The 24,818-nt window shown below is 41.9% G+C and overlaps 1 protein-coding gene across 1 annotated transcript in view; it reads right to left on the bottom strand.

Moving 5' to 3' along the window:
- The window catches only part of LOC129709314 (mediator of RNA polymerase II transcription subunit 13-like), a 215,513-nt gene that overhangs the window by 60,942 nt on the left and 129,753 nt on the right, over positions 1 to 24,818 (bottom strand). The window contains 3 exon segments of the mRNA XM_055655599.1: positions 3,227 to 3,412; positions 9,928 to 10,119; positions 11,144 to 11,289. Coding sequence (XP_055511574.1) covers positions 3,227 to 3,412; positions 9,928 to 10,119; positions 11,144 to 11,289 — 524 coding nt within the window.

The raw sequence follows: 24,818 nt of genomic DNA, 5'->3' as shown, positions 1-24,818 counted from the left end.
GGTGCAGAGAGGACTCGCCAGTAAGTTTCCTGGATTGGAGAGTTTGGACAAAGATGGATTGTTTGCTTGTGCGTGAGAGGCCGACGCCATACTTATTGAAGTATATAAAATAAGGAGCAGATAGTACCGTCTTTTTCCTTGGATGAAAATGTTAAATAGTAGAAGGCATATGTTTAAAGTGAGAGGGAGAAAGTTCAAAAGTTACAAGGCTTTTTTTATTACAGAGGGTGGCAGGTATCTACAACACTGCCAGCAGAGGTGATAGAGGCAGATATGAAGAAGAGAGAGTCAAGAGTGTTTTAATGTCATATGTCCCAGATAGAACAATGACATTCTAGATATGATAGCAATATTGAAGCGGCATTTAGAGACAAGTGATCAGAAAGGGAAGAGAGGGATAGATACTATGTGAGGACAGATGGGATAACTTAGATGGACATCATGGTCAGCACAGACAAAGGATATGCAACAAAATACTAAACATGACTACTTTCATTCACATGACATTGCTGTGTCACAAACATTGTGGTGCCCTGAAATGGGGGGGCCTATGTATAAACACTGTTGCAGTTTCCACATGGTGAAACCAAAATGTATAAAAATATTAAAATCTGACAATATGTCATATTTAACCATATGTGATGTTTTCTATTATTAATCTGAAATTGTGGAGTATAGATGCAAATAAATAAATGATGGGTCTTTGTCCCAAACATTATGGAGATTAATCTAGATATTGTGGAGTAAAGGTGCAGCAGCATCTAAATAAAGGAGATAGGCAACTTTTGGCCGAAACCCTTCTATGGAGGGAGCCCGAAACATGCCTAGATCCTTCGGGATGCTGGACCCGCTGAGTTTCTCCATTTTTGTGTAATCCTCGATTTCCACATCTGCAGTTCCCTCTTAAACACTCTAGATAAAGGGGAACTGGAAGATATATAATCCTATATTTACAGAAAACGTGATAAAGTGTCACTAAAAATTCTGAAAATATAAAAGTTCATTGTGCAGGAGGTAACATATTAGTGAGGATAAAATATTTGTTGATCAACAGAAAATAGTAGACAGAAAATATTTTTTCCCTGATTAGAAAGACACAACAGTAGTGTGCCGCAACACTGAAACTGAACAAAAGCTAACACAATGGTTAAATTTGCTAAAAACAAACAAAAATAGGAAAGCAAGTTGTACAAAGTGAGTAAGAAAGAACTGCAGATGCTGGTTTAAATCGAAGGTGTACACACAAAATGTTGGCAGAACCCAGCGAGACAGGCAGCATCTCTGGAGAGAAGGAATTGGTGACGTTTCGGGTCGAGACTGAAGAAGGGTCTCGACCCGAAACGTCGCACATTCCTTCTCTCCAGCTATGCTGACACAGTCCCGCTGAGTTACTCCAGGATATAAAGTGATATACATAGGTTAACAATCTTGCAGTGACATATATGGAGAAAATGCAAAGTTCCCATCTTGTGAGAAAACAGAAGAGATGCATATTATCGGAGTAGTGAGAGGATGCAAGGTTTTGAACTGTGGAGCGATCTAGGTGGCCTAGTGCATGATTTCCAAAAATACAACCATTATTGCAAGTTATGAGGTAAGCTAAAACAACTTTGATATTTATTGCTCAGGAAATTGAATTCAAAAGTAAGTAAATGCAAGCCCAATTAATGCACAACCCTCATATGCAAACAAGCATTCATGGGACCCCTGGGATAGATTTGCTGGCTGCTGCAGGGTAGCAGGCATCTTCTACAAACAGTTCTCTAGGACCCAAACCCTGTAGTAACCTGGCGAGGAACTGTACATTGTATTGGGAAGCACAGTGGCGCAGATGGTAGAGGTGCTATCTCAGTGCTAGTCCTCGGTTCAATCTTCACTTTACACTTTAGAGACACAGCACGGAAACAGGCCCTCACACCGCACACTAGCGCTATACTACACAAGGGACAATTTACTTTTTTTTTTACCAGTTAAACTACAAACCTGTACGCCTTAGGGGCGTGGGAGGATACTGGAGCACCCAGAAAAAACTCACATGGTCACAGAGAGAGCGTATAAACTCCATCCTGACAGCACTCAAAGTCAGGATCGAACCCGGGTCAAGGTGCAAGGCAGCAACTTTTCGCTGCACTACTGTGCCGCCTCTCTGCACCACCACTGATCTCAGGCATTTTCTGTGTAGAGTTAGCACATCTTTCCTGTGATTACGTGGGTTTCCTCTGGGTGCTCTGGTTTTCTCCCTCATCCCACAGACATGCAGGTCAGTGGGTTAATTGGCTACTGTAAATTGCCCCTCTGTGTAGGCGAGTGGCTGAAAGCTGAGAGAGTAAGAGAGTTGATTGAATGTAGGGGGAATGGGATTAGTGAAAGGTGGATGGTTGAAGGGCAACATGGACTCGGTGGGATGAATAGGTCTGCTTTCATGCTGTATCTTTCCATGACTATGACTTCCTCTACTGTTACAGTATGGATCCGAGTTGATAACTTGCATAGACAGGCTGTATCTGTCAAGAGTTAACTATAGAGACATGACTAAAAATGTAAGATCCTGAGAAATCTCAACTGGGTGAATGTAGGAAAATCTAAAATGAGGGACCACTGTTTAAAAATAAGGAGGTGCCCAAACAAAAAAAAAAGATGGGACAAGATTTCTTCTCTCCGGACATTCTTTGATCTTTAAAACACTTCCACAAAGGGCACTGGAGACAGTTTCTTTGAACATTTTTGATATTAACAAACACCACCTTATTTTTGAACTGATCTCTCATCACCTGGCCAGGGTGACCCCGACAACACCAACCTGATGTCGTCGCCAGGACAACGGGCCTTTGTGGCCAAGTTAAGACTAATGTTTTTAAAAGTTTTGGACTTGAAGGGTAAAAGATGGCACCTTAAACGTGGCGACTCTTGTGTATGGATCAATGTTGTCTACTCTCTTATACTCCTGTACTTAGCATGATTGTGTCTAATGTGTAGTTGGATTTCCACTGAATTGAATGCAAAAAAAGAATATCACTGGATTTAGGTACATGTGGCAATCAAGTCCCATTGAAAGGAAGGAATGAAAGATTACTGAAGATAATTCAGAACTGAGATTCCAATCAAATCAGCCGAGGATGGAGAGACAGAGAAGCCTTACCCTGGTAGGAATGTGATGTGAACCTGCTAGATACAAAGGCTGGAAGTTATTAAATAAACCTGTAATGACATTGCATGGGAAACTTACCTATTATGGTCTGCTCAGGAGAGGTGGGAGGTGTGAGTGGCAAACCACAGCTATTGGCGTCTTTCACACTTCCTGGTCCTTGTGTTGGATTCGTTTGACCTCCTGCAGTAGCCGCATTTGAAATGATTGGAATATCCCCCTGAGGAATCAGCACAAAAGCTGACGGGTATACCATTCTTACGCCACCTGCAGAAATGTAACAGAAACATTAATTTCAAAACACATCAAAGTATTTACATGCAATTGAGTAGGTGGGAACTGCAGATGCTGGTTGACACCAAAGATAGGCATAAAATGCTGGAGTAACTCAGCGGGACAGGCAGCATCTCTGGATGGAAGGAATGGGTGACGTATAGGGTTAGGACCCTTCTTCAGTCTAAAGAATGGTCTCGACCCGAAACGTCACCCATTCCTTCTACCCAGCTGCCTGTCCCGCTGAGTTAATCAAGCATTTTATGTCTATCTTACATGCAATTGCGGCTATTTAAATTAATGCAATTTAAGGAACTTTAGTCTTTGCTGGTGGTTAAGACAGTTATTAAACGATGTCACTTTTATGATTTTATTCAATACGTTATAGAAATCTGAACTTTTTTCATATTTCTTAGCAACTAGTTGAATAAAATTCTAAATTTGTGTTCCGTATTTTTAAACAAAATGCATTCTGCAGATTACAAAGCCATCACAAAACACATTCAAGCACTATTCTCACTTATCTACAAAGCTAACATCCTAAATTTGTATTACTTGTTTTTAAACAAAACGCATTCTACTGCAGATTTCAAAGCCATCACAAAACAAATTTATACTCCATTCTCACTTATCTATAAAGCTAATATAAGCAGAAGCTTTTCAGCTACTGCAGGAATAAACTAAAGCCTATATTATTCCAGATCTAATGCAGAATACTCAATTCAAATATTGCTATTTATGAGTTTAGCAATAAATTACGGCTGAATCTTCTCCAACCCTATCTTTAAAGTGCCCTGGGAAGATTAGGGTGAGATAAAAACCTCTAGAAAAGCAAGTTGAGGAGGAGGGAGCAGTGAATTCTAACGCCGTTCAAGGGAATCATCCCCTTGAGAAAATGTTCAATATCTGACCAGAAAGATGAGCATCAGATCTTGTGACAAAATCCTGATCCAGGTGCATGTTACCACTCGAGCAAGAATGAGCAAATTATTGATCCCATGGCAGATACTAATGAATGTAAGATTGACCCAACACCTATCCTGTCAAATTTCACCACCAACTCAGGCAATCTTGTTATTGAAAACAGCTATTCCTTCTGACCTTGGAAGCAGTATCACCACTGAGGTTCTAAAACTCAATGGAGAGAAATGGCAGACTCAAATTCATAACATGCAAGAACACATCGTGTGACATGGCATCAAAATAGTAAAGAAAGTAAAATGGAACGAGGAAGAGGCCAAAGGGAATAGCGGTTGACTGAGTAGGCAAACATTTGTCAAATTGAGAATAATGTGGGAAAATATTTATTTTTCCAGCTTGGCAGGAAAAATAAAAAGGCATATGTGACAAGTCTGCAGAGCTACCCAGGGTGTTCATGTGCTTGATTCATAATAGACCAGTATGGAGGCCCAGCAACCAATAAAGAAATGTAATCAATTTCATTTATTGTTATAGGAACTAAACACAAAACGAGGGATGTCACAATTCAATTAACTAGAGCACTAGCAAGACCACATGCGGTGAACTGTGTACAGTTTGGCTATTTATTTAAGGATAGCGTAAATACATTGGAAACAGTTCAGAGGTCTACTATAGCTGGATTAGGCAGGTTGCCTTATTTACCCAAAAAAAGTAAGGATTACTGGTCTTAATGACTACAGGCCTGTCGCACTGACTTCTGTAGTCATGAAGACCCTTGAAAGGCTTGTGCTGGCCAAGCTGAAAAATGTCACAAATCCCCTGCTGGACCCTCTGCAGTTTGCATACCAGGCCAATAGATCTGTGGATGACGCAGTCAACCTGGGCCGGCACTTCATCCTCCAGCACCTAGACCGCCAGGGGACCTATGCGAGGATCCTGTTTGTTGATTTTAGCTCTGCATTCAACACAATTGTGCCAGAGCTACTACACTCCAAACTTTCCAAGTTGACTGGGCCTGAACCCCTCTGTCGGTGGATCACCAGCTTCCTGACAGACAGGAAGCAGCATGTGAGGCTTGGAAAGCACATCTCGGACCCGCATAGGAACCGCAAGGCTGCGTACTCTCTCCTCTCCTCTACTCTCTCTACACCAACGACTGCACCTCCACAGACTCCTCTGTCAAGCTTCTCAAGTTTGCGGACGACACAACCCCGATTGGACTGATCCAGGATGGGGAGGAATCTGCCTACAGACAGAAGTGACACAGCTGGCATCCTGGTGCCATCGCAACAACCTGGAGCTCAATGTTCTTAAGACAGTAGAATTGATTGTAGACTTTAGGAGAGCTCCCCGTCCCCTCCCCCCACTCACCATCGACAACATCACAATCACATCTGTGGAGTCTTTTAAGTTCCTGGGAACCATCATCTCCAAGGGCCTTAAATAGGGGGACCACCATTGATTTCACAGTCAAAAAGGCACAACTGAGGATGTACTTCCTGCGGCAGCTGAGAAAGCACAATCTGCCAGAGGCAATGATGGTCCAATTCTATACGACAGAGTCTGTCCTCACCTTCTCCATCATGGTCTGGTTTGGCTCAGCCACCAAGCACATCGGAGGCTGCAGCGAACCGTCCGATCAGCTGAGAAGGTTGTTGGCTGCAACCTTCCCTCCATTGACGAACTGTACATTGCACGGGCCAGGAAGCGAGCGGGTAAGATCATCTCCGACACCTCTCACCCTGGCTACAAACTCTTTGAATCACTTCCCTCTGGAAGGCGACTCCAGACTGCCGAAGCTGCCACAGCCAGCCATAAAAATGCTTTTTTCCACGAGTAGTAGCTCTACTCAATAACCAAAAATCTGTAGCCTCCTTTTGCTCTGGTATTTTATTTCATTCACATGTTTAAACAATAATGTTTTATGATTAATGTTTAATGTTTTATGTGTCATTCCTAACTGTCACTGTATGTCATGTTGTCACTTGTGGGCGGAGCACCAAGGCAAATTCCTTGTATGTGAATACTTGCCCAATAAACTTATACATTTATTCATTCATTCATTCATTAAAAGATTGAACAGGCTTAACGGTATTTGTTGAGGTTTAGAAAAGATGAAACAAAACTCCAAGAGGACTTCACAAGATGAATGTAGAGAACATGTTTCCTCTTGCGGGGGAGAGTACAACTAAGGGTCACTTTTTAAAAAAAAGGGTTGCACATAGGTAGAAATTAGGTGTTTTTTCTTCTTTTTAGAATCGTAACATTATTCTTCACAGAATAATGTGAAGAATAATAGTGGTAGCAGAAATCTGCATAGTTTAAAGCAGAGACAGGTACACTGTTCAGGAGCAAGGGGATCACTGAAGGGAGGCATGGATAAGGTTACAATCAAATCAGGCATGTTTTGCCAAAAGATAAAGCTTGAGGCTCGACATTCTACCCCATCTCTCAATTTACATGATCATAGTCAATGAGATGAAAGCTGCGATCTTAAAGAATGTGTCCACAGTCGATGTTCAAGTTATTTGGTTGTATGCTAACCAAACAGAATCTTCAAGTTCACGTGTGGTCTCACTGGTGCCAAGCGCAGATATGTCGGTATGGAGATGGGAAGCGGAATTGAAGTGGTAAGCAATCGGTAGCACCAGCTAATCAATATAGGATCTAATCAATATAGAGGCACTCATTCTCACTAAGGTAACCTTCAACCCAATGGTATGAACTTTGAACCCTTCAATTTCAGACACACCCCTCCCCATTCTTTATCTCTCCAACTCTCCCCATACCCAATTCCCCCCCCCCGGCACATCACCCATTCTTCTCTACTCCAGCCCCCCATTTTCTTTCCCACCTGTCCATCGTCCTTCCTTCTGGTTCAACATTTCACTCCCTACCATCCTTTCTCAGCAGATTCCACCATCTGCACGCTTTTGTCTTCTCCACTTATTTACCATCTCCAGCCTTCTCTCCCCCACACAATTCATTTGCCAATTCATGCCCCTCTAACTGACTTCACCGATCAGTTGTCAGCTCTTGACCCAACCTTTCTCCCCTCTCCTCCACTCCACTCCGTGAGTTAAAGAAGGATCCCAACCTGAAACAATGCTGCATCTCACCTCTAACAAGCTTCTTGTTGGACAACATCCAATCAACAAGACAAATGGAAACTTGTTTAACCCCAGAACCAAGTTAAACCTAAACTCCATTATTGGGTGACATTACACATGCAAGAATGTAGACTGTGCCAGAACCCAATTCACTCATTCTCTGAATCGCACAACAGCCAAGGTCGTGTACAACCTCTCCAAAGAGAAAATTACTTCTGTCTCAACTGTGCAACATCAGCCCCCAATAATCAAAAGTCATGACGAGAGCAGAGAAACGGAGGATTACTTATTTCATTCTGAAAGTCATGTCTCAATGAATGCAAACATTCACTATTACCTTCAGTGCAATGCAACCTTTGACTGTCTGATCAAGACCTAAAATCTGGTATGACTTTCATAGTCGACCATGATCCACACTTTACTGCCTGCTTTTGAGATATGGAATATCTTCAGCAGGCACCTCAAAGCCCAAGAGAGATTCTGCCAACAGTGCCTAGGTAAAATCCTCCAACTCCACTGCCAGAATAAGCAAACCAACATCCGGGCCAATATCATTGTATTGAGCCTTTATTATAATTTTTATCAACTCTGTCATGCCCAACTCATTGTCCACTTCATTGACATGCCCAACATTATGCTTATCAGTCACCTGAGAACTGGAGTTGAAGAAAGTCATCTTTGAATCAGAGACCATGCAAGAATACTACTGAACCCATTTACAAGTTTATAAACTGACTCATATTGTGCTATTATTGTAAAGACAATTACAGTCAAATTTAACCTCATTACTAAAATAATTGGGCACTCAAAACCACTCACACGTTGTATATTTCAAGTTGTTTTAAGGCAAAAATTTCAAACAGATTCAGAAAATTTCCCGAAACTGAACGGACAACTAATTTGAACTTACTTAGGTTGAAGCCCATGATTATAAAAGCCAAGCCTGTCTCAGAGAGTTGCACGGTATTTGTGTTATTCCTATAGAAAAAAACTTACCGTATTTCCAGGCAATGAAGATGCTATTTTTTACCCAGAAATAAGACACGAAAATTTACCTGCGTCTTAGAGGCCGAAGGTTAGGTTGGTTGTTAACCAAGAAAAATAGACTTGGCTATCTCTCATTACAGCAACATCAAGAAAGATGGGGGGGGTGGGGGGGGGGAAAGAGATCCTTTCACAGCGTGTGGGGAGTCTGGGCTGGGTCAGCATGGACTGGGCAGCACAAATTGGCTGGGCCGCCAGGGGTAAAGTTGCGGGAGGACAGGAGCGTTGAGAAGGAGGGGGTCGGGATCATGCCAGCAACTCACTGCTGCTGTGGCGATCAAGGCGTGGAGCCACCACATTGTGGCCGGGGATGGAAGTAGCTCGGGTGACTGCGAGCGGCCGCCGGGACCGGCCCGCCAGCCACGGTGTCCTTCGGCATAGGCGCAACCGGTGGAGGTGGTGGTTGGTGGGTAGCTACTGGGCGGAAGGCTGGCTGCTCCGTCCTGAGCTTGCGCTCTCTCTCTCTTAGTCCTGGGGTAGGCGATCTGGGCGCTTCAGCCAGCAGGCAAAGTTCCGGGGCAGGCGATCTGGGCGCTTCAGCTAATCCTGGGGTCGCGAGGGATCTGGGAACTGAAGTCAGTCCTGGGGTACACAGGCGATGTTGCCGACCCTTGGGCTAAACCAAACACTTGATCCTGTCCCGCCATCCTTTTCTCATAGTTTAGCAACTTAAATTAGAGGCGCGTCTTCGACGCAGCTGCGTCTTCATTGCCGGGAAATACGGTATATTGCTCAAAATAAGTTTAGTCTATCAAATGGTTGCTCAAATAACTCAACTGAATTTATCCAGCAACCAAGAGCTCCAACTCCTGAAATCTTAGTTGGAAATCGAGCATTTTAGCTGCTTATTTTATTTAATTCAATTTATTTTGCTGATGTTTCCAAAAGCTATTTGACATTTGGAAAACTTAATTTTGTATTGAAAAATAACCAAGGAATTTACAACGATCGACAATAAAAAGATCAAGTAATTTGGCCCTAGAGGCTGAATACTCAGGTTACAATCCAAGCATGGCTCACAGACATGAAGCCAAATCATGCTGAACTTGGCCCACTTTGCATTCACTTCCCAAACTCGCCCCTCAGTTATCGTTAACTTTTGAGGCTATCAGACTGCCAGTGATCCACTGCCCTCTCAAAAGTAGAGCAGTTCATAAACAGTAACTCAGCCACAGATGGTGGATACTAAGGTCCCTTCCACAAACTGCCCTGATGGCCTTACAATAGGCAGAAGCCTTTAATACTACTATTTCCAAATATCTCGAAAGATCTACAAATCTGCATCCCAATGTTATCAAGATAGCATGATTTCAAATTAAAAAGTATTAAAAGCCACGTGCCTGTGATTTAAACCAATCCTCGTGTTAGTACATAGTAAGATGTCACATTGTTCTTATGAAAGCACTGTTCCTGCCTGTAGCATTCTACACTTACCTACAATAACCTCAACTGCAACAGGGAAGTCATCATCACAATCCATCTCTTCTTCCTCTTTTATTTCTTTTTTCTTCAATACCATAGGGTAGAAGTATTGCCATTCTTCTATCAATTTTCTTGTAGCTGGATCTGACATCTTGTATGTCTGGCCTGTAAGCGTGCCGTTCAGCCCAAATGGACTAATAATGACTGCAAAAATGATAAGATGTGCAATAATTGTTTTGGAACTTGGACTCAAAACAGAAACACCAAAAAATAGAAATTAGTTCCAAAACTAAAGCCAGAGCATAAGATAATCCAATTTTCAAAAAAATGTTAGGAACAGGCTTCTGAGATAACCTGTGCATAAGCTTAGCATCAGCATGAAATAAGCACGTTTTATCAGGCTACTGACTTTCCACTTCAAACCAACACATTTTGGCCACCTTTCAAAGCAATCCCTTCCTATCTTTCGCCACGACTTAAGGCTGGCCAGGTGGTATACACTCATGGCATCCTACCCCAAATAGTTTTCAAACATCATTTTCAGTCCTAAGGCCTCTTATTTCCTACTCTTACATTTCTGAAGATTTCATGCAAACCTCGTCCCATTCTGTTTGCACAAAACCCAATCAAATCCAAAATTTGTATCATTTCTATTACAATCCCTTACAAGTTCCACTCATTTATCACCTGCTATTGGTTTCTGGATCAGTGGACTTGGTGAATCCCTTTCTCAGTTAAACCCACCATTCTTTTTCCCTTCTTGCATTTTTTTCTTGAATGGGTCGTGGATATTTCATATTGCCTTTTCGTACTCGAGCATGTCTCTGCTTAATGTCCCAAAACCTCCATCTGCTCTCTTCAAAATCCTAGCATATAACCAGGCTTTGGTTAATTCTCCTAAATGTTCTCTCCCTCCAGCCTGTTTCTACTTTAATACTTTACAGGTGCTTTAGCTTATAAAACATGCAATATATACTCAATATATGGCCATGGTATAATACCATAAGCTTTCTCCCATGGCAGCTTTAATACAGCAACAAGTTTTAAAATGAACATGTGCCGAATGAATAGGGACTTTGGCCATTGAAAACTATTCAGAATGGAACTGGTGAGTTTATTTCTTTCCGTCCAATATAATGTTGATAATAAATTAATTCACAAATCATTATTAACCGCACTTTATTCTGGACAGATTAACAGGATGTAGAAAACTAATTCTGTAACTCACCTTGATAAGGTGTGGCTGATGATAGTGCTACATTGATGTGCTCTTCATTGACGAGGTACACGGGTTGGTGTTGGGCAATCTCAACACTTGTACAGACATTGCTCTCTCCATGCAGAAAGAAGGTGAAGGAACAGGAAAGGTGTTCGCTGCAAAAGATCAGAAAATAGTGATTGTATACATAAAGGTTTACAGATTTGTATGAACAGAAAAAACTATTTTGAGAACTTAGATAACTATAATGAATTCATTATTCACATATCTTTCACAGGAACATATTGCAATGTTGCAAAAATGATTGCAAATATTTGGATGCAGCAGCTAGATGTAACACTCTTGTAGATGGTCATGGTTCTTTAGCAAAAAGCAATCCAACGGTAATGAACTGGGTTGCACAAAATGAATATCAAATGTATTTCATGGCTTCATGAATCAAATGCAGCATACAAAAGTATACATCTACAAAATCTTTTCCTGCTACATCAACAACTGTACCCTGTCCTCAAGTTCAGTTGGACTCTCTCTAACACCTCTCTACCCTTTCTAGATCTGTCTCCATAACTACAAACCCTCCAACTCTACACTTCCTCCAATCCTACCTCTTGCAAAAACGCTATTCCCTGCTCTCAATTTTTCCGTCTCTGCTCCCAAGGTGAGACTTTCCATTCTTGGATATCCGATGTCTTCTTTCTTTAGTAAATGTGGTTTTTGCTCTGCAGTCATAGATGGATCTCTCAGCTTCGCCTCCTGTCTCCTGCTCTCACTCCTCCAGTTGGAGTAAGGATAGAGTTCCTGGTCCTTACCTTTCACGGCACCAGAATCTGCATAAGAGATTCCATTCTCTGACATTTCTGCCACCTTCAACATGATCCCACCCCTTTCTATCTTCTGCAGAGATCACTCTCTCACTCATCCCTTCCAACCCAAACCACCACCTCCCCAGGTATTTTTCCCTGCAATTACAGGACATGCAACAACTGTCCCTCTCACCTCCTCTCTCACACATCCATCCAAGGACTCCAACAGTCCTTCCAGATATGAGGGGGGCTCGAGTGCACTTCCTGAAACCTCATCGATTGCATTTAGTGTTCCCGATGAGGCCACCTAGACATTGGCGAGACTAATTGTATACAATGCAACCATTTTGCCAAACGCACTCAGTCCACCCAGACCTGCTGCATCTCCCAGTGTTTGACTTGCCTTCATATTCCCATATTGACATTTCCATCTTGGATTTCCTCAATTGTCAGTTAAGCCATACTCAAACTGGAGCAACAAAGGCTCATATTCCACTTGTAGCTTTTTTTCCAGACTAATATACAAGCACCCCTCCCCCCTCCTTCTCCCATCATTTAACCCCTCTTCCCTGCATCCTAAACACATTGCACCTATTTCTTGTCTTCCCCCTCTCCCGGTCCCCTTTCACCCTGGATTCCTTCCCATGGACTCACAATTTTCACCTCTTCTACCTTGTCTTACTATTTTCTTTTCATCTCTGGCCCTCAACCAACCATCTGCCTAACAAACCATTTGCTTCACCTGCACCCATCTATCACTTTCCAAGCTTTGTCCTGCTCCCCCTACGCACCCCCCCCCCCCACCCCCCTCCTCTCTTTCAGTTATCTCTCCATCCCCCCCAACCCAAACAGTTTGAGGGCCCCAGTCAGAAACATCACCTACGCACGCTCCCAGAGATGCCTTCTGATTCACTGAGTTACTCCAGCACTGTCTTTTTTTTTTTTTTTTTTTTTTTTTTAAAGTCTAATTTAGTTGTTCAATTGCAAACTTTGAAATGTACAAAGTTAAATGCAAGTGCCAAGATATGCTGGTGCAAGGCACAGCAGGGCTTTGTAGCTGATTCTGACATTATATCAAGTTATAATTTCCAACAGTGGAACTTAGTATTCTTTCTAAATTTCAAGAGCAGTTCTTTTGCAGCTGTGCTTGATTCTCAAATTCTAAGACTCAAAGTTTGAAAAGCCCTGTTCATTAAATCTGGCAAAAATTCAAACCTTAAACTAGTAAAACATTTCTAACATATGCTAATTTGTTCAGTTCAAGTGACAGATTTACTACAGTCAATAGGTTTTGAATTTCATATTGTGCCTGTTATGAGCAACTGTTGCTATGTTCATGCCGGCATTACTGGAAATAGTGATAGCACTCGAAATGAAAAACAAATCCTAGCCACAAGAAGTTTTACTGTAGAATTGTGTAATAGACAAGCAAGATTTAATTATTTTAGTGACAGACAGTGGCCAGCATAATCATTGCCAAAGCAACTCAAAAATCAAAATATTTAAGGGACTTCTGCAGGAAGTTAAAAGGTGAAGGGGGACTTGCTTAATTTCCAAAGTTACCCCACCCCTCCCATGTGTATACAGTGCCCTCCATAATGTTTGGGACAAAGACCCATCATAACCCCCCCCCCAACCCCCCCCCCCCCCCCCCCCCCCCCCCCCCCCCCCCCCCCCCCCCCCCCCCCCCCCCCCCCCCCCCCCCACCCCCCCCCCCCCCCCCCCCCCCCCCCCCCCCCCCCCCCCCCCCCCCCCCCCCCCCCCCCCCCCCCCCCCCCCCCCCCCCCCCCCCCCCCCCCCCCCCCCCCCCACCCCTTATATTTATTTGCCTCTGTACTCCGCAATTTGAGATTTGTAATAGAAAAAATCACATGTGGTTAAAGTACACATTGTCAGATTTTATTAAAGGGTAATTTTATACATTTTGGTTTCACCATGTAGAAATTACAGCAGTGTTTATACATAATACCACCATAATGTTTGGGACACATGGCTTCACAGGTGTTTGTAATTGCTCAGGTGTGTTTAAATACCTCCTTAATGCAGTATAATATAGATAAATGTGAGGTTATCCACTTTCGCGGCCAAAAAAAGGGGCAGATTATTATCTTAATGGGGTTAAGTTAGGTAAGGGGGAGGTGCAGCGAGACCTGGCCGTCCTTGTATACCGGTCACTGAAAGTTGGCTTACAGGTACAGCAGGCAGTGAAGAAAGCTAATGGAATGTTGGCCTTCAGAACAAGAGGATTTCTGTATAGTAGTAAAGAGGTTCTTCTGCAGTTGTATAGGGCTCTGGTGAGACCACATCTGGTGTATTGTGTACAGTTTTGGTCTCCTAATTTGAGGAAGGACATCCTTGCGATTGAGGCAGTGCAGCGTAGGTTCACGAGATTGATCCCTGGGATGGCGGGACTGTCATATGAGGAAAGATTGAAAAGACTAGGCTTGTATTCATTGGAGTTTAGAAGGATGAGAGGGGATCTTATAGAAACATATAAAATTATAAAAGGACTGGACAAGCTAGATGCAGGAAAAATGTTCCCAATGTTGGGCGAGTCCAGAACTAGGGGCCACAGTCTTACAATAAAGGGGAGGTCATGTAAGACTGAGGTGAGAAAAAAAAAATTCACCCAGAGAGTTGTGAATTTATGGAATTCCCTGCCACAGAGGGCAGTGGAGGCCAAGTCACTGGATAGATTTAAGAGAGAGTTAGATAGAGCTCTAGGGGCTAGTGGAGTCAAGGGATATGGGGAGAAAGCAGGCACGGGTTATAGATAGGGGATGATCAGCCATGATCACAATGAATGGCTGTGCTGGCTCAAAGAGCCGAATGGCCTCCTCCTGCACCTATTTTCTATGTTTCTATGTATAAGAGAGCTTTCAGCACCTAGTCTTTCCTTCAGTCTTTCCATCACCTTTGGAAACTTTTATTGCTGTTTATCAACATGAGGACCAAAGATGTGCCAATGAAAGTCAAAGAAGCCATTATGAGACGGAGAAACAAGAATAAAACTGTTAGAGACATCAGCCAAACCTCAGGCTTACCAAAATCAACTGTTTGGAACATCACTAAGAAGAAAGGGAGTACAGAGAAGGTTCACCAGACTGATTCCTGGGATGTCAGGACTTTCATATGAAGAAAGACTGGATAGACTCGGCTTGTACTCGCTAGAATTTAGAAGATTGCGCGGGGCTCTTATAGAAACTTACAAAATTCTTAAGGGGTTGGACAGGCTATATGCAGGAAGATTGTTCCCGATTTTGGGGAAGTCCAGAACAAGGGGTCACAGTTTAAGGATAAGGGGGACATCTTTTAGGATCGAGATGAGAAAAACATTTTTCACACAGAGAGTGGTGAATCTCTGGAATTCTCTGCCACAGAAGGTAGTTGAGGCCAGTTCATTGGCTATATTTAAGAGGGAGTTAGATGTGGCCCTTGTGGCTAAAGGGATCTGGGGTATGGAGAGAAGGCAGGTACAGGATACTGAATTAGATGATCAGCCATGATCATATTGAATGACGATGCAGGCTCGAAGGGCCGAATGGCCTACTCCTGCACCGATTTTCTATGTTTCTAAAGAGAGCACTGGTGAGCTTACTATTCGCAAAGGGTCTGGCAGGCCAAGGAAGACCTACACAGCTGATGCAGAAGAATTCTCTCTATAATGAAGAAAAATCCCCAAACACCTGTCCGACAGATCAGAAACACTTTCATGAACAGAAATACAGAGGCTACATGGCAAGATGCAAACCACTGGTTAGCCTCAAAAATAGGATGGCCAGGTTACTTAAAAGAGCAACCAAAGTTCTGGAAAAAGATCTTGTGGACAGATGAGATGAAGATTAACTTATATCTGAGTGATGGCAAGAGCCAAGTATGGAGGAGAAAATGAACTGCCCAAGATCCAAAGCATACCACCTCATCTGTGAAACACTGTGGTGGGGGTGCTATGGCCTGGGCGTGTATGACTGCTTAAGGTACTGGCTCACTTAACTTCATTGATGATACAACTGGTGATGGTAGTGGCATAATTAATTCTGATGTGTATAGACACATCCTAACTGCTCAAGTTCAAACAAATTCCTCAAAACTCATTGGCCGGAAGTTTATTCTGCAGCAAGACAATGATCCCAAACATACTGCTAAAGCAACAAAGGAGTATTTCAAAGCTAAAAAGTGATCAATTCTTGAGTGGCCAAGTCAATCACCTGATCTGAACCCAATTGAGCATGCCTTTTATATGTTGAAGAGAAAAGTGAAGGGGACTAGCCCCCAAAACAAGCATAAGCTAAAGATGGCTGCAATACAGACCTGCAGAGCATCACCAGACAAGACACCCAAAAACTGGTGATGTCCATGAATCGCAGACTTCAAGCAGTCATTGCAACAAAATACTAAACATGACTACTTTCATTTGCATGACATTGCTATGTCCCAAACATTATGGAGGGCACTGTGTGATTAAAGAAAATTTGCAATCATGAACATCTGACATTACATTCAGTCCAGTATTATTTTTATATTACCATCCTTCAGGGAAGCCACACTTACATCTTCATAAAATGTCGGTGTGTATTTATTATTGAAAGTGATCTAAATTAACACTAAAGTTAACGTTCTATTTGGAAAAGAAAAACACTTTTTAAAGAATACCAATGCATTTCTTTACAAATGCTAAAGTTTAAGGCATTAATTATATGTGTAGGAAGGAATTGCAGATGCTGGTTTACATCGAAGATAGACAAAATGCTAGAGTAAAACTGCGGGACAGGCAGCAGAGACGTTTTAGGTCGAGACCCTTCTTCAGATTAATTATATAATCTTGCATGCAGGACAATACAAATATCTTTAATTACAAATGTCATTCCCATTCTGTGATCAGTAAATCACATGCAACCTACACTAATAAAATAATTGGAAAAACAATTGGATGCCCAATATTAAATCAATATCTGACATACATCCACAAGATTGGTTTTGTCAGTGGTACAACATGACACTTTCTCCTTACAGTACAAAATGCTTCTTTCCTCTTACACTTGCTACTTCAAAAAGTCAGCATTTTGACAGTATGCTGAATGCTATGTGAAATAATTTTCTCTCTGAAGTAATTTTACGTGACGTTCAATGCAAGGATCATGTAAGATTCATTGGCTGCCCAAAACCCAAATAACTTCACACTGCTGGGCGAGTAACTATTCTAAACAAGAATCTAGTTTATATCGAAACAAAACAGCCCGCAGGCCAACTATGATTGCACAGACCGCCTATGGAATGTTAACACAAAGCAAGAGAGACCAATGAAGCAAAAAAATAAACACAAAGAAAATGTATTCAAAAAGGTAAAGCACAATTTCACTTCATAGTTGGCTCAAACCCTCAAGGTATGCATGAAAGAAGTGTTGTACTATTATTGGTCCAAAGCAACCATTTAAATTCAAATTAGTTCAAAATAATAGATCAATGTTTGAAGGATCACATTTTCAGCATCAGCACATTCATCCTTGCCAAAGAAAATTTAAAGAGACGTCCAAATAGAATTTAGACTCAGCTAATCAAACGATGTCTTAATTTCAAGAGGACTCTTCACTTCCACCAATCCAGATTTATATCATTACTTAAAACTCGCAAAGCCATTTTAGTATAACAAAGAACAGTGAAACTGAATGAACACGAGTCAAGATATTCTGGTGCAACTTGAGATAAGCTATGCAAAGGGTTTGTTACTAATTATACTGGAACATGGCTCATGCAGAGTGCCACCTGCTGTGTTAGGCATTCATGAAATAATATCAGATCTTTCTTGAAACTATATATTTACTTGGTTAAATCGCTGATTGTAGGGAAAAAAAAACAAATTTATTCCAGTGAATACCAGCAATCAAACACGCCTCCTCAAATGCACCAAATCTTAGATTTACGATCTCTTAAAACCAACTGAATGTGGACTATAACAAATACAAGGAAACACAAACAATATTAACTGTTTTATTGAGTTTAAACAGTTTTGTAAAAGATCGGTGTTTTACAAAACAAAAGCCACCAATTTCTTCATGAACAGGGCACATTAATAACAAGCAGAGACTCCATCTTTGTATTATGATGACAAGAGAAATGAAAAGATGCAATCAGAACAATGAAATTCCTCAAAGGTAAATCCTCAAAATTCATTCAGGACTGATCCAAAATTAATCGTATGTTAAATTTTGAAGCATGAGAAATTAATAATCTTCGACACCAGCTTATAAGAGGTCAAAGGCATTCCGAGAACAAAATGGAACAGGAAATAAAATCAGCAACATAAAGGATGAGACGGAACATCACATATAATTCACAATCGCCATTTATGTCTGTCTTGTGCAATGCAAGTACCATGGCACCAATTACCAGCCAAGCTGTGTACGATCACACAAACTAGCCAAGTTATTTTGAAAATTTACAATGAATGAGAAACAGGCTGCATGCATTATTTTAGGTAAAAAGGCTTCATTGTTTCTTGACCAGAGCTCCAGGCTTTAGAACTGTCAAAAATGTTCTTCTAATTTCCTTTGCAGTGTGCAGGTGACACTGTTTTAGCCAATTCCGTGTGCAAAAAGTCAGACTTATCGTTTTCTACCCACTTAAGCACATTGCCATAAATCAGTTACTCCACTTCAAAGTAATTAGAATCCACGTCCCCCTGTTCCTATTCTGAAGCGTACTATCCATTAAACATCATCTTTAATTTATTTGCATCACATTTGCATCGCATACTATGTCGTCCTACACTAATCTTTTTTTAAATTTCCTCATTATCAATTATCAGCAGCATTGAATATAAAGTCCTCTGTCCTGTCTAAATCACAAATGGAAACAAGATGTCACAGGAACAATCCCTAAGGCAAATTATTCCCACAACACAATATAAATAAGAGTATCATTTTCATACTCTGCTCAAGCCAGATTCAATGAGAACATGGAATAATTTAGAATCATTATAACACAGGAAGCAACTATTTGGCCGATCAAATCCATGCCAGCTCTGCAGAGCAATTCAGTGTTTGTATCCCAACTCTATCCTTGCAGTGGTGTATGTTTATTTCACTCAAGTGCCCATCCAACTTCCTTTTTCAATCAATGATCATTTCCAATTCAACCATATGGAGAGGTTGCATATTCCAGGTCATGATTATTTGTTGTAAGGCAAGTCTATTCATGTCCCCTCTGTATCTCTGGTGCAATCTGTGCCTCTTATCCAGTTCCACGTGCTAGTAAGAGCCCTTCTTTGTCTCAGTCCAGTTTAGTTTATTGTCACATGTACCGACGTACAGTGAAAAGCTTTTGCTCTGTACTAACCAGTCAGTGGAAAGACAATAAATGATTATAATCGAGCCATCCACAGTGTAGTTAGTTCCATGATAAGGGAATAATGTTTAGTGCGAGATAAACCAGATTATCCGATCTACCTTAAGACATACCTCTTATAATCTTGTACCCATGCCAGCCAATTGTCTACTGTCTAATTCCCCTCCCCCCCATATCACCCCAATCCTTAAACAGTTTTTCTTCCAATGAGATTAACTACAGCGTTGGGTGCAATTTGATAATTGAAACGTTATATACAGTAAAAGACAGGAGCTTGTGCCATCGGATGGGATTAGCTAGATTGGTATCATAGTATCCCCACCCCCATCTCTAATCTCTACCTGCTGCAACCATGTCCTATTCTCTAAAAGTAACATATATCATCTTTCTGACTTTCCAGGTCCATTATGGCCTAATCCTTAATAAAAATCTTATCTGATTCTTTCTTTGTGCAAGCCTCAATAGGGTGATTGACATTGGGTTCAGTTGGTTTCAACAAAGAATTAGAATAAATAGAGCTGAAAAGATTGCAGAAATGTGTGAAAGCGCAGGTGAAACTAATCGGAAGGCTCTTTCAAAGCGTTGCCAGAAACCTAATGGGTCAAAAGACCTCTTAATGTGCAGGACTATTTTACTTAATACAGGCAATCTTGTGTTTAATTCCTCAAGGATTTGGCCTCTTCTAACTTCTCCAGCCATTGCAGATATATGTTATTTTTCCACTTCTCTCAATCCCACCAAATGTGTCGACTCCTTCACTTGAAGTCAGTCAGTATAATACATGACAGGAAGAAGCCCTTCAGCCCGAGTCAAACATCAATACTAATCTTATTTTACAGCAGTTCCATATCCTTCTATGCCTTGGTGATCCATGTCAATTGGATATTTAAATGTTGAAAGCACCTGCCTCCACTCAGTGTGTCCCAGATTCCAACCAGCCACTGGGTGAAACACATTTTTCCTCCGTTCTTCCCTCATCCACTTATCCTTTACTTCTTAGTAAAAAATGGTCTTCTAACTTAACTATGCCCCTTTGTAAACCTTCAGGCTTTTGTTCCCCCAAGATTCTCTGTTCCAAACACCACAACCTGCCTACTGTCCTTATCCTCCTCATAATTGAAATGCTCCATCTCAGACAATAACCTGGTGGATCTCCTCTGCACTCTTTTCCATGCAATCGTGTGATGACCAGAATGGTACACAGAATGCAAGCTGTGACATAAACAATGATTTATAAACTCATGCTTAACCTCCACACTCATATATTCTGTGTCTCAGCGAAATAAGACAAGCATCCCAGATGCATTTTATCTCTAATTTGCACTTTTAGCATTTCATCTACTTGTATGCAGAGGTCCTTCTGACCCTACCATTGTGTAGATCCTACCATTTTTAGTTTTAAAATGCATCTGCCATTGTTCTGACCATCTTACCAACTCTTCAATGCTTTGTCCTTGCTAATATTGCCTGCAACCTCAGTAGTCTTTAACGTTTTGCTCAAATTCAGTAATTTAGCAATATAGCTTTGCTTCATATTATATTATACTAGGATGACTTATTCCTTTTGCCTGTATATAAAGATAATTATTGTTCTTTCTGCTCATTATATGTTTTTAATCAGTGAACATTACCTGTAGCTATGATAACAAGCCTTTTAGTATTGCAAGATAGAGATATTGAATTCTGCAGTATTTTTGGCACGAAGGCAAATTGACAGCTCTTTTGCAAAATAAATGATTTATAGCAAAAGAATAGCACAATGTGGCGTTACTGCAGCTAGTAGTCAGCATATTTTATCGTTCATTGCCTTAATGCAGATTTTGAGAAAGCTACACAAGTGAATCATCAAGGTTTTATGTCTTTGCTTTAATTTTAGCTCAGAAATAAATTTTGGGCTTCAGTAAACCTTTTCCTGACTCAATTTGCATTTATTGAACTTCTCGAATTGGAAATGACAACCACTGAATGGAAAGGTACTGAAGTAGTTTCCCAAACTACAGGCTCAATTTGTATCCACTATAACGATATATCAAAATTGAAGACTTATGATATTATTAAGAATACACACAAAACATTAAACAGGAGCGGGCCACCTGGCCCCTCAAGCTGGCCATGTCATTCAGTATGATCACAGCTGATCTGCTGCAGGCTTCAACCTCTCTTCTGGACTGGTTTCATAACGTGCTCAATTCCCCAATCTTCAAATCATTGCATCTCCTTCCTCTCTAACTCCTCCAATGATCTAGCTCTCTAGGGTAGAGAATTTCAGATGTGGTCTGTAAAGAAAAATTCCTATGCACCTCAGTTTTACCTCATTGTGTAACAATGCCCAGCTGTTTGAAACTCCCACTGGTAGAACCATCCCAACATCTGCCTTGTCACACCCACTTAGGATCTTCTATGTTTCACTATGTTACCTCCAATGGCTGTAAATGCTTTCTTAAACAAGATGAGCACAGCACTCTGGATCACCAACAACTGTTGGAGCTTAGAAATAAAGGTCATTATGCCATTTGTCTTCAAAATTGTCAATGGCACCTGCACGTAAATGGGATTCTCTTTAAACACTTGAAGTGTTTCCCACTGTCAAAAATGTTATCTGTTTATCAACACGTGAAATTCTTGCTGTAAAGATAATATTTGCAAGTCACTGGTTTAAAGCACCTGCCCAAGGCAAAAATTAAGTGGTGACAATTCAAACACCTGTGCTGGGCCCAACACCCTTACTTTCCTCCGAGTTTAAAGAGGTTACATGTCACCAAATATCTTAAACTTCTACAGATGCACTTCAGAAAGTATCCGGATTGGTTGCATAATGGCCAGGTACAGCACTTCCAATACACAAGAACAGGAGTGGTCTCAGCCCGCTCCATCACAGGCACTCTTCCTCACACCACAGGCATCCACATGAGAAACTGCCTCAAGGCACAGCATTCATTAACAAGGATCCCAATTCATCCACTCATATTGGACAACAGGAGCATGCATGTAAAGCTGCCATTCCAAACCAGGGTCAGCATGGCAATGGAGAGTTAAAATGGTGAACAACTGGCTGAACCGGCTGGCCTTGGCAGACCGAGCGCAAGTGTTCGGCGAAATGGTCGCCTTGTCTACGATTGGGTTTCGCCGATGTTAAGGAGGCCGCATCAACAGCATCTATTGCTGTAGAGGTTAGAGGAGGTGCACATGAACCCCTGCCTTGGAAGGACTGGAAGGAGTCCCTGACCAGGGACTCAAACTTCACTTCATGTTCCACTTGGGTAGCTTACAACCAATGGTATGAACATTGAATTTGCCAATTTTAGATAATTGTGTAGGAAGTGCATGAGAAAGTGGGATAAGAGATGTGAACGGTGCTCAAAGCTCAGTGCATACTCTGTGGGCTGAAGGGCCTGTTTCTATGATGTGTTTCAAAACTAATAGTGCTGAATCTAAGGAAAATTGAAAAATCTCCTAATGCGTTTTCAAGCAACAAAAGTTTTTTTTTAAAGAACAGGTTTTAGAAGACATGACTAATAGAGTGCCACAAAGGTCAGCAGTGGACCCTCAGCTATTGACAGTTATACACTTGTCGGATACATTTACCGTATTTCCCGGCAATGAAGACGATATTTTTTACCCAAAAATATGGCACGAAAATGTACCGTCTTGGAGACCGAAGGTTAGGTTGTTAGCCAAGAAAGATAGACTTGCCTATCCCACAATGCAGCAACATCAAGAACGATGTTGCTGTACTGTGGGATAGGCAAGTTATCCCTCATTACTGGCAGCTGATGGGAAGCGGCTGTAAAAGGACAGCACTGCTGGGGGGAGAGTTCCTTCCACAGCGTGTGGAGAGTCTGGCCCGGGTTAGCACGGCCTGGGCTGCACAAATTGGCTGGGTCAAGGGCGGGCAGGATCGTTGAAAAGGAGGGGGTTGGGAATCATTCCAGCAACTCACTCGCTCACAGTTCCCGCGGTGTCGCTGGGGAGGGAAGTAGCTTGAGTGGCTGAGAGCGTCCGACGGGACCGGCCGCCACCCCAGCGCCTTCTGCCGGTCCGCCCTCCAACCAGCTACGGTGTCCTTTGGCACCTGCACAACCGGTGGAGGTGGTGGTTGGCGGGTAGCTACTGGGCGGAAGGCTGGCTGCTTCGTCCCAGGCTCTCTCTCTACTAGTCCCGGGGCTTGCAGGCGACCTGGGAACTGCAGCTAGTCCCGGTGACCCGAGGGATTTGGGAACTGGAGCCAGTCCCAGGCCACGCAGGCGTTGTTGCTGACCCCTAAACCAAACCGAACCCTCGATCCTGTCCCGCCATCCTTTTTTCAAAATTTAGCAACTTAAATTGGGGGTGCTTCGTTGACGCAGGTGCGTCTTAATTGTCGGGAAATACGGTATATTTATCCAAATTTGATGGCCTTGCAAATCCTGGTGCGAACGTGCGCACTGAATAGGGAGCAGAGCAAACCATTCAACACAGGAGATCTATGCTGGCTTCAGGACAGTCCCATCACTACACCCACAGTTAATTTTGTGAAACATTCATATTCCTATTTCCATTAAAATTCCATATTAATGTGCTTGATTTCATCACCTATTTACAATAGAGGAAACCTACAATAATCAATTCATCTAACAACCCACAATATGGGAGGAAATTAAAGTATCTGGAACAACCCCAGTGATTACATGCAAACAACAAACAGCTCTGCGTGTCAGAATTAGTCCTAGTCACTGAAGCTATGGGACATATGCAGGACCAGCCTAGAGCATGCACAATTGTACTTCACACATTAGGGCAGATTAGTAAGTTTTCACTATTAACCATGAAACTGCAGCATATTGTAAATGTACAAATGGCTATCAGGGAAGGAAATCCAATGTTCTTACCTTGTCTGGGTTTCGAGCAACTCAAGAACCACCAATTTGCTCAACTCTAACAGCTCTCTGAAATGGTTAAGTAAGCCAGTTTACAGAGACGTAGGGATAAGCAATAAACACTGGCCCGATTACATCCACATTCAGTGAATGGATAATTATTTTGAAGTAGGGAAATAACTCCTCCAACTTTGGTTGAAAATAAAATAAAATTACTTTTCTAAAAATAGTCCCTTGCCACTAACAGTTCGAAAGAAATCATGGTATGCTGGCTGGTTCAAGAAACCATAGTCACAGAGCAGACAATTAAGTGTGCTTGTCTTGACTGCAAAGAGGTTGAAGAACAAGATTAAGTTGCAAGCACAAAGGGCTTTATGAAACCAGACATAATGCAGTCCACAACTTTTATTTCAGCATCAAAAAAAAACAGCTCGGAAGGCAGTGCACAAGATTGATTCTTGGGATAAGCGATTTGACTTGATTGATTGCATTTCGTTGTCTCTGTACTGTACACTGACAATGACAATTAAATTGAATCTGAATCTGATTGAAAAATACAGCATGGAAACAGGCCTTCGGCCCACCGAGTCCATGCCGACCATCGATCACCCATTCCCACTAGTGCTATGTAATCTCCCTTTCACACACTTGCCTGCACACGAGGGACAATTTACAGAGGCC

This window comes from Leucoraja erinacea, chromosome 25 (assembly GCF_028641065.1).
Source record: "Leucoraja erinacea ecotype New England chromosome 25, Leri_hhj_1, whole genome shotgun sequence".
Lineage (NCBI taxonomy): Eukaryota > Metazoa > Chordata > Chondrichthyes > Rajiformes > Rajidae > Leucoraja > Leucoraja erinaceus.
Note: the sequence above shows the minus strand (reverse complement) of the source record. Positions and strands in the feature narration are given on the sequence as shown.